The sequence below is a fragment of the Dromaius novaehollandiae genome, chromosome 2 (assembly GCF_036370855.1).
Source record: "Dromaius novaehollandiae isolate bDroNov1 chromosome 2, bDroNov1.hap1, whole genome shotgun sequence".
Lineage (NCBI taxonomy): Eukaryota > Metazoa > Chordata > Aves > Casuariiformes > Dromaiidae > Dromaius > Dromaius novaehollandiae.
The window spans coordinates 55,700,496-55,716,864 of NC_088099.1; the positions used below are offsets into that span (position 1 = coordinate 55,700,496).

At 41.4% G+C, this 16,369-nt stretch overlaps 1 protein-coding gene across 9 annotated transcripts in view; it reads right to left on the bottom strand.

The window, feature by feature from the left end:
* ELMO1 (engulfment and cell motility 1) overlaps positions 1 to 16,369 on the bottom strand; it is a 309,392-nt gene that overhangs the window by 244,924 nt on the left and 48,099 nt on the right. For 4 of the 9 annotated variants that reach the window (XM_064506561.1, XM_064506560.1, XM_064506562.1 and 1 more), the window contains 3 exons: positions 13,757 to 13,906; positions 1,686 to 1,726; positions 436 to 508 (listed from right to left, as the gene is read on the bottom strand). The exons of 2 other annotated variants lie outside the window; for them this stretch is intronic. In XM_064506561.1, coding sequence (XP_064362631.1) covers positions 436 to 508; positions 1,686 to 1,726; positions 13,757 to 13,834 — 192 coding nt within the window. In that variant the 5' untranslated portion in view covers positions 13,835 to 13,906. The remainder of the gene's footprint in view (positions 1 to 435; positions 509 to 1,685; positions 1,727 to 13,756; positions 13,907 to 16,369) is intronic. 3 more of the 9 variants (XM_064506566.1, XM_064506565.1, XM_064506564.1) reach the window with 2 other exon arrangements.

The window sequence follows — 16,369 nt, forward strand, 5'->3', positions numbered from 1 at the left end:
AACTTACCATGGGCAACCTTCCCTAGCATTGACCAGAAAGCCTCAGTATTAGGCGCTAGCAGGATTAGCCTGTAAATTCAGTGCACTTATTTTGCAATGAACTAAAACCTGTATTGATTTTGCAGCCTTTGGAATTCCACTGATTCCAATGGCAATGAAGTAACACTAAATTTGAAGTGAATTTCTCTAAATTACTTATTGGAGAAAGAGCACGAATAGCACTCCAATATTTCAACTGCACTTTGGCATGTGCAATTACTTTATCACAACGTTTCCACATAGAGTTCAGACAGAAAGATGTAAAGATGATTCATTTCAATCTGGTTGGTCTAGTACTGTAAAAAGACAGTAATATTTTGTATATGTTAAAGTAAATTGTTGTGGCAAACATGCTTTGATAGACTATGCAAGTGTCATGCTGAATGATTTACCTACCTTCTCTGTGATGTAGAAATTAGAACTATCAGCATGCTGCAGTGCATATTGATCATGATTTGCAAGAGACCACCTTAGAAATACAAAGACAAAGTAAATCACAAAATGAAATCTTAAAAAAAATTAAAAACAAAAAACAAAACACCCACATCCCATACATAACTGGTCTTTACTATGATCAAACAAGTGCCTGTCACTCCCATGAGTTTCTTATACTTATGCACAGGCTTCAACAAGCTCAAAAATTTAAAAAAGAAAACAAAAAACATGCTGATAAAGGGAATGTGTAAGTATAGATACAGCCCATAAATGAGATATTTTCCCCTTTGCATATCTCTAACTGAAATTCCTAAACTTGACCATGGTCAGCCAGAAAAAAACAGCATAAATACATTTCCTCGAAGGCAAAGCTTAAAAAGAGAAAGAAAAAAAAAAAGAGGGAGAAGAAAAAAAAAAAGAGATATTCTACCTTGGTACTTCAGTGCTCCAGATAAAAAACACTCATTATGCTATTAGCTCCAAAAAAATAGCAAGGATAATTTTTGCTTGCAATAAGCAAGGTCATTAAATCACTGAAACAGATAGAATGCATTCACAGTATCAGGATGCTATGCTAGCTTAGGTAATAAACTCCTATAATGTTAAATTCATGTATTACATTAACTCATAAAATAACACCTCCCTAATTCAGCTGCACTTTGACGGACATGAACTAGTTTCTCTTCTATGGTAGCTCTTGCTTAAAAGGGCATTAATTCACAAATATTAACTTGTTCAATTTAAAGCAAGATAATTTGGTTGGGCAATTATTAGTTCATGTTGAGGGCAGGACTTGTCTTTAATATTTCAGTTCCACGAGAGCAGTCACATCAACTGGACCAGCTTACAATATCCACTGGGCCCAGTGCTTAGAAATCGAAAGCCACAGTCATTGCTGTGGTTTCTTAACCTATGAACTACAGGGACCACAAAAGCAAAGTGAGTGGGTCAGTCTCATCTCTGTGCAAAATGGCAACAAATAATCTAAGTGAACCACCCACATATGACAGAGATGCTGGTTTTCAGAACCCCATCTTAAAAGCAACTGACACAAAAAATTGAAAATTTGAAGATAAAACAATTGTAAGATTTAGGAAACTAATCACTAGTCATTAAGCTCATCTACATTTTCCATAGAATAATCATTATCCCCCAGCTGGTTTAACAACTCAAAGTACAGTATCTAGTACCTACTGCATGGCAGAACTTACCCATCGCAGACTTCTTTTATTATTGAGGACAATGGCTTTTTCTGAGCAAAGGACGGGGGAAAAAAAAAAAAAAAAAAAAATCAGTGAATTGGAACAGCCCCGAACTCTTAAAGTGTTTCCAAAACCAGTGATTCCAAACAACTCAACGAGTTAGTAGTATTTCATTTTCTTTTTCATATAGATTCATTATATCAATTCATATAAATTCATTTTCCTTTTAATGTATCCTTGATAGCACTTAAAAATTTTCTGATATTTTGGTCAGCAAGCCTATAAAGACAATGCTATGCAATTAGTATTACAATCTTTTTTTCAAGTTCGGCACTACCAGTCATTTCTGCAAACTTTAACCCATACAGCATCAACGGAGCTTGTGAAGGCAATAGAGAGAGGGATCAGAGTGTCTTTTGTGTACGCTGCATCACATTACGCAACAGAAAAAGAAAAATCAGATATCAATATCAGCATTTTCCTGAAATGACACCTGAAGCAAGAAGATACTGAAGTACTGAGGTTTTTTTTAAACCTTCTTTTGCCACTTCCAGGTATCAGTCATCTGATGACAAGAAAACTCTCCAAATTATGCCTGTACAGCTTCCCCACTACTAAAGCATCAGCTGAAAGGCATTAAGATTCCAGATGTATCCGTTCTGCTGTATTCTATGCATCCGCATTTGCAAGCATTTGGACTGACTGAAAACAGTTCTGTTTTAGGTCCCAAAATAGAAGGAACAGTCTAGTCCTGTGATGTTGCAACACTCTGAACATTGTTATAAACATAGGGTGCACACACGAGCATCCTTACAAGAGTGTTGGCTTAAAGAAAAAACCTCCTCCTATCGCGGGTGACTGCACAGAGCGCCACACAGAGCTGCTGCTTCTCAGAAACTCCCCAAATCACCCAAGCAGAGCAAGAGCCTCAGCTCTACTTTCTACAAGCATAGCTCACTGAATTCTTAAAAGAAGAAGAAAAGAGAGAGGGAAAAAAAATAGAAAAGCATAAACCAACTCTGCTGCCAAAAGAAGCAGTCTCCCTTAAATGATTATAGATTAAAAAAAAATCATGTTGGGAAACTGGCTGGGCAGCAAGGGAACTTGGTGGCAGGGCACACTGTGGGGAGGGGAGATTTTTTTTCACTTGGATTTTGTTGCTCAAACTGCATCACTGCACAGAGAGGAAACCGGAGATGGGAATACGAGTGGCCAGGTCAGGTATAGGGAGGGATTTCTAATTTCAACAGTCAAGTCAGCTAAGCCGGTTTAGAACAGGCAAAATATAACACAAGATCATTTGAATCGCACGTGAATGAAAGCACGTGCTGAAAGGACCTGTCCCGTCCCGTCCCCCCTTGCCATACCTCCCAGGCCTGCGTTTCTACCCTTCCTCTTCCAGTGCCATTACTGCTTTCACAGATGAGCTGTACCAAGCAACCTGATCAAAATAAAAACTGACCTAGCAAGGAGGAAAGGAAAAAAAAGTTTTCAGCCGACTCAATTTCCTCATCTGACTCACTGCGTGCCTAAATGAACAGCAAATGGCAGCACATGACAAAAAAGGGCAGAAGAAGCGTGAAGCTGGTCCTTCCTGCAGCAGCCAACAAGCACCTTCTTCATAGCAGCTTCGCTCTCCTCCGTGCTGGCCCTGCCGCCTGCACGGCCATGCTGTGAGCCACACCAGGCAGCTGAGCCAGGAAAGAAAGTTTTCCACCTCCACAGTTTTTCAGCCTCATCGACATGGTTTACTGTGGTGTTTATGTGGGGCTGCGTTGACCCGCCACCCTCCCCTCCCAAGGGGGTTTGTATCTGTAGCACTTCTTCCTCTCCTACATTCGCACAGGGGAGCAGATGCACTATGAGAGTAAATCACATTTCCTTACTGGGAAGAGAAAAAAAAGAGAGAGAGAAAAAGAAAGAAAACTGAGCAACCCTATATAAGCAATCCCAGCTCTCTTCCCCCTAGCCCTCAAGAAAAACAACCCCCCCCAAGGCAGGAGGCAGGAGTGCAAGTTTGCCGGCGCTGGGAGACGCGGGGTTGCCGGCCAGCAGGCGGGTGCCCATTTGCGGGCCAGCTTGGCACGCGGCCTGCCCTCCCCTTCTTTGGAGGCTAATGCAGGTCCTCCTCCTCTATTTGCCATTTTTCACAAAACTTGTATCTGGGATTTTAGGTCCTTTTTCAAAGTAAATTGAGATCAGCTAACATTAGAAACAAATGAGGGACGAAAAAGTGTAACAGCCTTCCCCTTTCCCCACCTCAAAGAAATGAGGACGAAAAGAATCTGCAGTAATCCAAAATGGCAATTATAATGCAAATACTGGGAAGGTCAGATACAATTACTTTCAAAATCAGGATTCTGTTACTTCTGATTCTTCTGCCCCATCAGCTTTCATGTCCTTTCTCAATTTATCAATCCAACACACTCATCTCCCTCTCCCTTTCACTATTCTATACCATCTTTGCTTTACTATATGACATTTGAAATGAAAAACCTAGTGGAAAACAAAAGAAAACACAAACCAACTAGATGCTGTAAAGGCACAGTTAAAAAGAAAAGCAAGATGAATCTTAAATAATAAAAATAATTAATACAGACAGCCTTTCATAGTGCTGCCTTGTCCCCCTGTGGCGCTACTGCTACAGCACTGAAGCGACAAAATGACTTAAGTGTAACCCAGTTCACAGAAAGAGAATGAAAGAAAAAAAGAGAAAAAAAAATCCTCTTCTGGGATACAAAGTTTGCAATTAGCGATTTGATATCACTAACGTGAGCTTCATAAATTAACAAAGGTAAAACAAATACCATTGCAGTCCTAACAAGCTGCAGTCCCCGGGGCTGCATTCCCCCCTACAGACAAGTCTCTCTTCAAAATTTTTTGCTCTTTCACACAAAACCAATAAATTGTCACCAGCACAAAGTGTTCCCAGCTGTAAGCGAGATGTTGCTAAACACCTGTGCCAGCTGCCACGACTGCCTCCGCGAAATCGCTCTGGCAGCGTTATGCAAGTCGGGGCTGCGAGCAGGCTCTGGCAGGCAGCACACAGCCCACCCTGGCTCGCTTGCCCCGCGCGCGGCCGCCCCTCCGTGCCAACAGCACACGGCATTACTCTCCTTGGAAGCAACAGACGGGCTAGCAACCAGCACCCACTTGCCTCCCTCCAAGCTGGCTCGTAGCCCCATCAAGAGGCCCTCAGGCCCCGCTACTGAAGGCTGCAAGGAAAATATTAATCCTTAGACCAATAGCGACGGGACACCACTATTTATTTTATATATAGTAATGTATCAGTGCTAGCAAATAAATAGAAGTGAACCATTTCTCTTCTTTTTAAACCATGAAAGAGGAGATAAAAGTCTACTTCCATTCTCCGCAGAGTAAATCCGCTCGGCAGGCCATTCAAAGATAGTAAGTTTTCTTGCCTAGCTGTAAATATTTGCCTGATGTCAAGCAGAAAGGACTCAGTGTTTTTGTTATCTTAATCTTCACGCAATCATTTTTATGGTATAAATTTTTTGCTGCATTTACAGTTCTTAAAAGCAAATCCACCTTATTACTTCATCTGCTTTGCCTTTTGTCTTTATGTCCTTTTCTACACGAGCAGAAATGAAGTGTGCTTTTACACATGCTGAGATGTTCTTTTAAAGCTTTAGCATAGGGGAAGAGGAAAAAAAAAAGAAAAAGAAAAAAGATCAAGCTGTAGTTTTACTCCAAGAAATAATGCAGACCAAAGTAAACCTTATGCTCCCTGTAGAAGATGACCCCATCAGCGAACATATCAAAAGCATCTGCACTGAACACACTGGTTAGTATAAGATATTGTTTTTCTAGTGTAGATACTGAACTGATAGCAGAAATGCAATGGGAAACAATAACAGGACATTGCAACCTCATGACTGTTGTTGATCTGTGTATAATTCCACATGTGGGCAACCCCATGATGACACTAACCACAGGCAATGCTAGAGCTGATGTGAATTTACACATCCACTAGTCTAAAGCACTAGCCAGTTAATACAGGTGTCCGAGATGCTGGCTTAGTAATATCCTCTTCCCTTTTCCCTCATCATTTCTGCACTCCTCCACATGTGTCTCAGGACATCTCCAGGTGCATCTTAGCACACAGGTCTCATCCTTAGTCTACCTGAGTACTTCCCTTGGCACTGTGCACTATTTGGGCAGTATTTTGTACCACTTCCGAAGTACTGGGCAGAGCAGAGTCTGAGATTTCTCACTCTAAGATATTTTCCCAACAGTTTCAGCCTTTCATGCCTACAATTTGTGGTCCCCCAGCACAGGCATGCAAGGCCAGGCTTTGGGAACCCACAATGCTGTTTTCTTCCAGGGAAATTGTGGGATGAGCAAAAGGAATTAAGAATGTCCAACCTGACAATGTGAAGAAAACTTAAGTCCAGTTCAAGCCACCAGTACACTAGCCTGGGTACATTAACCTGAGTTTAAAGCACTTCCAAAACAAATAAAAAGTGCGTGTGCATGTGTGTGTGGACTCTAAAGAGGACAAAAGCATAGATTTGGGTACAGACCTATGTTTTACAGGCAGTACAGATGCTTTGATTGCGTTATACCTGGAACTTGTAAATAGGTTTTCTCTAAGCCAAGGACGAATACCTTTGCTAGCAGAGGTTCATTCCTTTTTCCTGTTGTTACTTTTGAGAATGACTGGGCATATCAGTTTTCCTAGCTGACACCTTTTATCACAGAATTAGTAAAAAAAAAACCCTTAACCCTTGCTGTTGTTAAGCCTATCACAGAAAAACAGCAGATGCAGCACATCTGTTGGAGAGCAGAAAACAGCCACAGAGTAAAACAGAGTTCTGCTGCTGATCTGTACAACTGTCAAAAAGCCAGACTCAAAACAGTGAATACACCATTCTGTCTATAATTAATGCTACCATTACGCTAATAAATCTTGTAGTGCAAAAGTCATTTTTACGGCTATTATAAAACAGAAAAAGACCTCTTTTCACCATCTGTAGAAGCTTCATCTGCTACTGTCATAATAAGGGCCACAGAAACAGAAGCAGGACTGTTCAATGGCAAGCACACCAGATACCAGGACACCTAGGTCCTTGACTTATTACTTTGCCACAAATCTCTCATCATGTAAGAAATGAGGCCTTCCCCTGTAAGTGGAAGGTACTAAATCACTTTGGACTTTAGACACCCCAGTCTGCCTTTCCTGCTCTGAATCACTTCTGTAATCAGCTCTCTCCATTGACTACAATGGAGTATTTGTGAGACCAGGCCCATTAACTAGGCAATGGATATCTAAAATGGGGAGAACTGGATCTCCCTAACTCATGGGTGCTCTGGAGGGGATGATTACATGAAAAACAGGAGGGCACTCCAGTACTGCAATAACAAAATCCATAAAAAGGCTAAGGCCAGGTCTACACTACAGAATCGCGTTGGTGCAGCAACACAACCTAAAGCAGGAAACATTCACACCTTCGAGTCCACAGGCAAAAGCCTCAATGAGAGTACAGCTTGCTGATGGGAGAGAGCTTTTATTGGCTTAGTTTATATCATTCGGGGTGGCTGTTTCAACATGCCAGCAGAAAAACTCTGCTATAAATATAGCTGCAGGGGTTCTGCAGGGCAGACGGGGCTTGAGGAAAATGGTGCGCTTGTCCGTTTCCTCTTCTTCAGTCTCAGCTGCAGCTTAGTTTTCTCACAGCTACCCCTTCCCCCTTGCCAAAACATCCTCAGTCCTAAATCTGCATTTCCCTAGATACTTCATTGCCCCACAGTGCACATGTTTAGGATGACAAAGTGACTGTGAAGCAAGGAGATGGCGTTGGAGTGAAATCTACCACCATTAAAACAAACAAAACACAGAATTTTACAGAAGCTTGGTACTCAACTTTCGGTGTCCTAACAAGCCACAACTCTCCCTGCTTCCTCAAGTACCTCACAAAGTACCTTGGACTGCTAAAGAAACTCCCAGCTATAAGAGTACTGAAGGATTATAAAACATCTAAGGACATACAGCTCAGTGGACTATAGCATGGTGCTCTGCAACATCTACTTGCACCACAGATTTAAAATACAGTTCAGAATACTTCAAAAGTTACAAAGCAGGGCTTTAAGATGTATTTCTTCACACAACCATTATGTTAGGTGAGCATACTTCTTAAAACTGGTAGAAAAGTCTCTATGTGAAGGTGCTGAAAATTTGTACTGTGGGGTTTTTATTGTTATTTTCTTTTGTAATACAACCCTTAAGTCCTAGGAGGAGGATAAAATTGAATTATAAAGTGCTCCTGGATATTCCAAGCTGGCCAGAATGTGAATGAAACACCTTTTAATTAATTCTGTTGTGCGTAACTCCAGGAATCTCACCATTATATAAAACATTTCCTTTAAATATAGCAGAATTAATGCTTAAGAGATAAGACTCCTGCTGTTTCTAAGAGGAGAACTGTTACAAGTGTCTGTGCGTCTCTATATGCATGTGCAAATGCAACAGTCTCAGTTACGTTCTGCCTTCATCTTAAAAATGCCACAAGCTGAAGGTAACAAAACTCAGGACTCCTATCAAGAGGTTCTGGCTAGCACTGTGGTGCTAACAAAAGCACAGCCAGAATTCTCTCTTTATTCCTCCTAAATAAAAAAAAATAATTAAAAAAAAAGAGAGATTTAATGAAATGTTTCTTTTTTTTTTTTTTTATATACACTATTCCTGAGCATCCTCTACGTTAGAGGTCAGGCAAGCTGGGACAGTACTTCTGCAGGATCTTAAGATTTTCAAGGGTCTCCTGGCTCAATTTCCACTTCTATAAAAAGCATTTAAGATGCATTTACATGCATTTAACTGATGCTTCCTAAGGTAGAGGAAGACAGCACAAGGTAGAAAGCATAAACATCCATTAGTTCATACCTCACTAAATATCCTCCATTTCTTCCACAACTTCTAACCTCCCTCTACAGCTATTGCCTCTTCAATCCATTAAGTTTTGCTGCCTTCCCTGTATTCAAACACTGTATGTCAAAGTTTTTCCTGTATTTTTCAGTGATGAGGTCCCAGCCAGGCACCACAGGATGTCAGTTCGCAGCCTTAGAAGAGCTCTAACCAAACAGTCAGAGTGCGGTTTTGGACAAGCCTACAGCCAGACTAATAAAACATAATATGTGACTATAACATTGCTCTTTTATCCAGAATGGCTGTCTGCCACCAGAGCAAAGAACTACTGGAGCTTTAATGAGGACTGCTCAAACCCTACAGTCCCATAAGAAAGGATATCGTATTTTTCATCACCAGTTGTAATTGAACAATGACTGGTTCGTTACATTAACAAAGCACTATGTATGTATATATGCTAGTGCACTGAATTATATCCAACCCATTAAAACATCCATGGTTATTTTTATTGCTGAATGGCTTTTTTTTCCCTCCTCAAAAAAAAAAAAGGCCTTTCATTATTCCAACAAAGAAAATGGTACCTTAATTTAGTGGATATTATTTTCCTTCCAGTACTACCAAAAATCCCTGATGATAATAAAATTGAAAGGATTATAAAAAAGTTTAATATTTTCACTATGATTATATGCTGGTTAGTATCTGCTTTATAAATGGTTCTTTTTTTATTTTGTGAAGTTGAAATACTGACCATTACGATAAAGAACAATATAAGAAGTCATAAAATGCTTACTAGTCTTTGTTTAAAACCTAAAAGCTGAGTTTAAATAAGCCCTAACATCAGTAAACTGGCTCAAGCCAGCCAAGTGATTTTCAGCCTTTGGAAAAAGGCGACCATCTTTCGGCTCATCTGCCTTGGTGTAGATTCCCAAAGCTGCAGTGACCTGGGAGGGGCTGAGAAACAGCTGTGATGGCCACCTTCAAGGGTGAACTCTCCAGCCTGACAGAAAGGGGCTGTTGCTAGCAAATCCAGCAGGCAGCAGTTCTCTAGGCACCGTAAGAATTTTTCATGAGCTCCCTCCTTTTCCTCTATCCTCAAAAAACTGAGATCTTGTCAGCTGTTAATGTCACTGGCATTTCCATTAACTAGTTTAAGCTCATACGGTGCAGTAACATTGGAAATCTTCACAATATTCATACCAAAAAAGCATCAGTAACTCCAGCTACTGCAATACTATCACACCTTTTGGATGACAGTTCGTATAATTTTGCAGGTTTGTGGGAGGGAGGTAAAAAGCTCTCCTCCTTCCTTTACCCCCTCAGCTTTTTAGATATGTCAAGTCTGGGGCCAGAAGTAACCCTAGGGAGTGACACTTCATAGCATAGCCTCTGGTACAAACTGATACCAACATCCCTTTCTTCTTCACTACTTGAACAATTACGGTGTTTGCTAATACTGCACACATTTAGACTGTGATGCTAGGACAGTATCGGTATACTGCTATTACTGGTGACAGCACTTGCAAAACACACAGCTATTCTTATTCCACAAGCATGGCAGAAATTATCTGCCTTGTTCTTTTTTTCTTTAATGAAACATTTCACAAGCCCTTCTGAACTATGCTTCTCACCACACTTTGAGAAACACTGACCCATGGTTCCTTCCAAGTGCTGCGTTGCACTGCATTAACATGAAACTGCTATTTGACAGTGCTCCTGTAAATTTTGGCCACTGTACTACATTTGAAAAGCAAAAGATAGTTTTATTATTTTTTGCTAATGTAAAGATTCACATCAGCTAATTTAATCTAGACTAAATGATCTGGTGGAAAAGAAAACCCAGAGGAAGAGATCATACAGCCAAGTTTATCCACAAACCGTTCCTTGAGGCAGGAACAGTGTTCACCTCCAACAGTCAGGAAGTTTATCCCCGAGTTTAGAGCAATCTGTTCGCAGTACCCAGTGATAACACACAGGCACAAGCGGATTTGAATGGGACGGGCTAAGACAGTTACTGCTCCCAAATATCCATCCTGTGCTTCTCCTGGGTGTTGCTTCCCCAGCAACAGGTACAGTAAAGCTGTAAATACACAACAGAGAGAAGAGAATATCTAGGTAACCTAAAACTGGCACTGGTTTATTTAAAACATTTTGTGCTGTGAAAGAAACAGTCATTGAAGAGCACGGACAAATAACATTTCAGCCTTCCTATTGCAAACGGAAGCCTTTCAGACAAAGGAAGCGAAGAAAGGAGAAAGCAGGCATCATCCCAGGTTTTCTGTACACAGCACACATAGTCCCACTCCTAACATCTTTCAGATTTATCAGCCTGAAGTCTGAGAGAAGAAGGTAATATGTAGTCAGCCTCTACCTTATACTTATTTTCCTCCAGACTGCACCCCCAAAAAGATCCCCATGCAAATTCAGGCACCACCTCGTTTCCACTCCTTGTCTTATATGACAGGAAGACTTAAAGGTGGAAGATCATCCTTATATCAAGCTCAAAGTCATTATCAAATCTTTTGATTAAAGATCAGTTTGGACCACAGCATTAATATCGACAGCGAGGATTTATGAAGGTCACACTACAGCAAAAAAAAAAAAAAAAGTGTAGACATTATTTTTCAAATTTCTGTCAAAGAGAGATGGGGGCAGGGGTGAACTTAAATAACAAAACCAAGGCATTACAGGAGAGAATAACTGAATTCAGTTAAGTCCATCTCTCAAGGAGAACACACAAAAGTACATTAGCTTGTTCATCCTTTAAAATGAGCTGCAATGAGTACAGGAAATTGCCAGTTGCTAGGTTTATTGTGACTTAATGAGTCCCCACCTGAGAAGAGAAGGAGCTGTAACTAATATTCAATTTTCCCCTCCTTGTTTAAAGCAACTTTCCAGGAAAAGGCACTTGCAAAACTCTGGTATCAAATAGCCTATTTCAGTGAATGAGAAACGTAGGACACACAGGCTGGTTCAGCAAAACATTTAATTATATATTAATTGCACAGGCAAAAAGTCTCCTTAACTCAGTGAGGGTAATTTTCTGTGCTTAAAGATAAAACAATCATTGATGAACCCAGGTCACCAATCCTGCAGAAATGTAATGCAAAGTATCAAGTAGAAAAGCTTTGTGCCTTCATGAAGGTTGTCTGAAATCATGCGCTTGAACAGAAAGTTTTCAATGCAAAATTTACTAACATTTGATGGAAAAAATACTTTCCAACTATTTCCAGACTCAACACCTTTCAATACACCACTGTCAATTGCTGTGGCTTTACAGTGACAATTCCAAAAAATTAGCATTAAATGAACCAAAAGCAGAGCTGTACACTTAGAAGTATGTATCACCCTGTACAGTCTCAGGGATCATTCCCCCACTTTTCCCATCCCCATCCTAGGCAAACATGCAGGTTTGTGTATATGCTTATTCGGAAGGGGTGCTTCTTTGCCATCTTCGTTTCTTGTCACCACATCTGTGCTTTCCATGTTAGAAAGGAGAGGGATGAGGCTCCCAACCTTCATTCCCTCACTTCCCCCTACATCACTGGTAAGGCTTCTGTTAGCCTTCTCCCCCTCAAAAGCATTTGCCCTCTTCCTCCTCCCCACAAAATGGCACGGGGAAGCTTGCAGACAACTTGTTGGCCCTTGCAGGCTGGATTTGAAGAGCTCTACTCCACGTAAGTCAGCCTTGATCTTCCTTATCCCCTCTAAATCTTGCATCATAAAGGTAAAAACAAGGTTCCATAGCAGTAAGTAATATTTTAGATAAAGTATGAGTTTTGTCTGGAGTTGCTTTAAGCTCTTTTGTAAATTAAAAACACAAACATTTTGGTATTATTTTACCACTGCTTGAAAAAAGGCTGAATAATATTTTTTTCCACTTTTGTCCTCACTGTTCTTGATACCAATGAGCTGTTGTTCATCATGACTAACATACATCTTTCCCTGAACACAGTGTGCACAATGTCTACCATTTGTTACATAAGAAGAAGAAAAAAGGAAAACACTTCTTACTCCAGAAGGCAAGAGATTTGTATCTGTAAGGATATGCTTACTAAAAAATTTCAGCAAATGAAAATAGAGAAGCTTGGCAGGTCTGTAAAACAGTCCATAAGGTGCTAAACACTGGGAACAACCCTTTCTTCTAAAGGGGCTTTCAGTGCTGCGTGCGCCTAAAAATCAGACTGCTGTTATTCCAGCCATTCTCCAGTCCCATGTTTCTCCAAAGCTGACATAGGCATTCACCTCAGTGGAATTAACCAGAAGTGATGCGCTGCATGAAGAAATTAGGATCCCACTTCAGTAAAATGTTTTCAGCATAAATTCAAATTTTCTCCTCTCCAAAATAACTTTATAAATGTTCTCAGTCCCCAGATGGATTAGGGTCTAAGCACATTATTAAGTGCTTGCAAGGCTTCCTTCACTCTAAACAGTATTTACTGAAATAATAATAATTCTACGCAGGTATCATGTTGTAAGATTTCAATATATTATGAGTAAGCTGCTCAATATTAAACAGGTTGCTTTTAATATTAATGTATATGCCACAAACAATCTCAGAGAAGTCCAGAACATAAAACATGGCACTTGTATAACTTAATCTGTTTTATTCCCTATAAATTTCCTACAAGGAGTTTTTAATCCATAAATCTGCACTTGTTAGCTTCTGCATACTCTCTCAGATCCGCCTTGTCTAGGTGGCCATTGCATTCAAACTAACCAACTGCACAGGACTACCCATGAGATACATCTGTAAGGAAAACAAGAATTCTCCTGCTCCCAGAGCATACCACTGTGCAAGTTCCAAAAGCAGCACTTGCTGCAGCCATTCAGTGATCATGCTACAAATAAAAGGCACTGGCTGTGAAGATTTGAAAAGACTTTCCACCAAAACATAACAACATTGCCACAATTTTACAGTTGAACAAACTAAGGCACAGAAGTGTTAAATGGGTCATACAAGCAGCAAATACCTTATTTGAGCAGCTTTAAAAAAAGGCACCCCCCCCCCCCCAGCTAAGCACATCAAAAATATTCAACACAGTAACAGAGGAAGAGGGTTACAGCCTTCATAAAACCACTTTTTACAGCATATATACTCACAGAAACATGCACAGGTATATAAGTAAACACAAATGCAGGCACACAGAAGAACTTATTTATAGGTAGGCACTCAGGGAGCACACACGCAGGCACTTACTTGATCGATTTCCATTAACTTGGGGAAGGCACCTGGCCATTCTATGGCCACCTTCACTATATCAGCAGGAGGGGGCATTGCGATGCTGCTGTTCTTCGGAGCCGGGAAAACTGGACACTAAATACTGCAGAGAGCCTCTCTCATTCACACCTGCAGGGAGAAGGGAAAAAAAAAAAAAGAAAAAAAAAAAGAACACACACAGCAGTTCAGACTGAACTCTAACATTGCCATTTCATTTCCTATATTTTTGCCTGGCTGGGCAGGTGCATGAATATCTGTGTGTGTGTATGTGCAAGAGCACGAGAATCACACATATTCCAGAAGCAAACAGAGGACACGCTGCCACAACACACTGCACAGCTAGACGGTCTGTTAGAAAGATGGCTGATGCACTGGAATGTACGGTGAATAATAGTCATACATTAGATTTAAATAGAGAAACTATTTTTAAATATTATTGAATATGCTGGTGGGTAAAAGCAACAAACTAGAGGAAGTTCCTATTACAGTGTCACTCCTGGAGTCCCAGGGAACATGATTGAATCGGCTAGAGCTTGCACTCAGGTCTCCAGAAGAGATTGCCCAGGAAGTTACGGCCAGGAAACACTGTTTCTTTTCACTATAGCAATGATCTTCTATGTGTTCACAAATAGATCACTGCACTATAGCAACCAGGATGTCAGGAAGAAGGCAGAACACACAGCAGTTTCCACATATACACACACATACTTCCTCACCTAACTGATTCAGAGAAACCCATATATAAATACTTTTTTATGACAAACCTCAAATGTGAATATGCAAGGATACAATATACATTTACAGTGATGCAACCAGACAGCTACACAAAGCATCATAGTTCTGCAAGAACATTAGTATCAGCAGGATCTCATGTTAGACAGTGCAAGCTGTGAGTTTGAGGGAAGGGAAAGAAGAGGGGGAAGAGCCAAGTCCTCAAGTTTTGCAGAATTTAAGTACTGTCTCTTTCGGATCGTGGAAGTTTGTAACCTCGCAATAACAGCGCACGCTTTTCAAAAAGGCAGACTGACCTCCCACACATCTCTCTCTCCGCTTAGGGGTAGCGGGACACTTACTGACGTAGCAAAGCTCTCCGATTCCCAGACACAGCGGCCCACGCGCCCTCCTGCAGACTGACGGCCCTGCTCGCTTTACCAAGTCCCCCACGCAGGCCACTCCATTCCCCATGCGTCCTGCCGAGACCTAACCAAGCGCTGTCATGCGTGCCAAAATGAAAGAAACTGTAGAAGTCCCCAGAGGGGCAGCCCCACTTCTCAGCAGAAAAGAGAAGGAAGTGGTGAAAGCATGGACACATGCTTGCATGTACATGCCCTTTGAAAGGGCTAAGGAAAGATATGAACAGACAGAGCATGTCAGACATTCAAAAGCCACAGACAAGTAGAGAAAAAGAGAGTCTCTGACCATCCTCAGTTGTGGCTTCATGATCAACTTAACCCAGTCTAACTACAGTCCCTTCATCTCCAATTGCAGCAGAAGCATGAACTCTGATCAGCCTGAGCAAAATCATGAAACCATCCCTTTATCAAGAAATCTGGTACCCTCATGTTCTACTACCTATAAACGGGTGTTAGCCCAGCCTTCATACATATGGATCTACCTCTCCTTTTTCCATTTACGCCTTTTGGTCTTTTCTGAAAAAGCTGAGTCCTCCATGTTTGCAAGCCCTGTTATATTCTGCATAGCGCTGCGAACACGTACTGACAAAGCATTTTATGAACTTTAACACTCCAGCAATTTATTTCCAACAATGGCAATTCTGATGCTGACAGCCTCACGCACCGCCACAAAGCAAAGGGTAAGGCAGTAAAAAAAGACAATGTGTTTAACTGGATTGCAGGAAATGCCTTGAAAGGCACAATAACATGATTAAGAAATGTAGTGATACTTTCAACATTGGTACACAAATAGAAACATTTGGTAGATGTTACAGAGACCAGGATTAAACACAACTAAGACATGCAACTGGCTTGCTGATGGTTAAGAAGAGTCGGACGGTTGCTTTTGGCTGCAGTTTCCCATTGCAGCGTGAGCGGATAAAAGGCTCTGCCATGCCTCCCCTACCATCTCACACTCCCACCAGTTGCATTTCCCACAGGTGCTCCCCCCCTCGCACAGCACACCGACCCAACACAGCCCAACCAACCCAGCAAAACAGGCTTTTCTGTTGTGTTTTCTGCCATACTCTCAAGTCTAATGGCTTCCCAGGGGTGGCACAACTTGGTGGAGGAGGGAAGCAGCAAGACTTGCTGGCAGCAACGAGCTGTTAATCCATCTCCGCAGTAAAATAAAACCGAGACCTTAGCACACAAGTGGGGGTGGTTTACAGGCCCTCCCAGGCCTTCCTCCCTCTGCCATTTTGCTCCCACACTTACAGTGAGGGTATTTCCCACCTCTGCAGCAGGAACCATCCTCCACAGCCAAGTGGTCCTCAGTAGTTTCACACACATTTGGCGGCTTTTTGGTGTTGAACTGCAACGCTTAAGTCGAGCGGGCTAACCCGATGTGTGGCTGATGGACTTCTCCCTGTGTGCCCTGGACGAGCACAGGAACCACAGGGAGGAGGGACATTGGGAG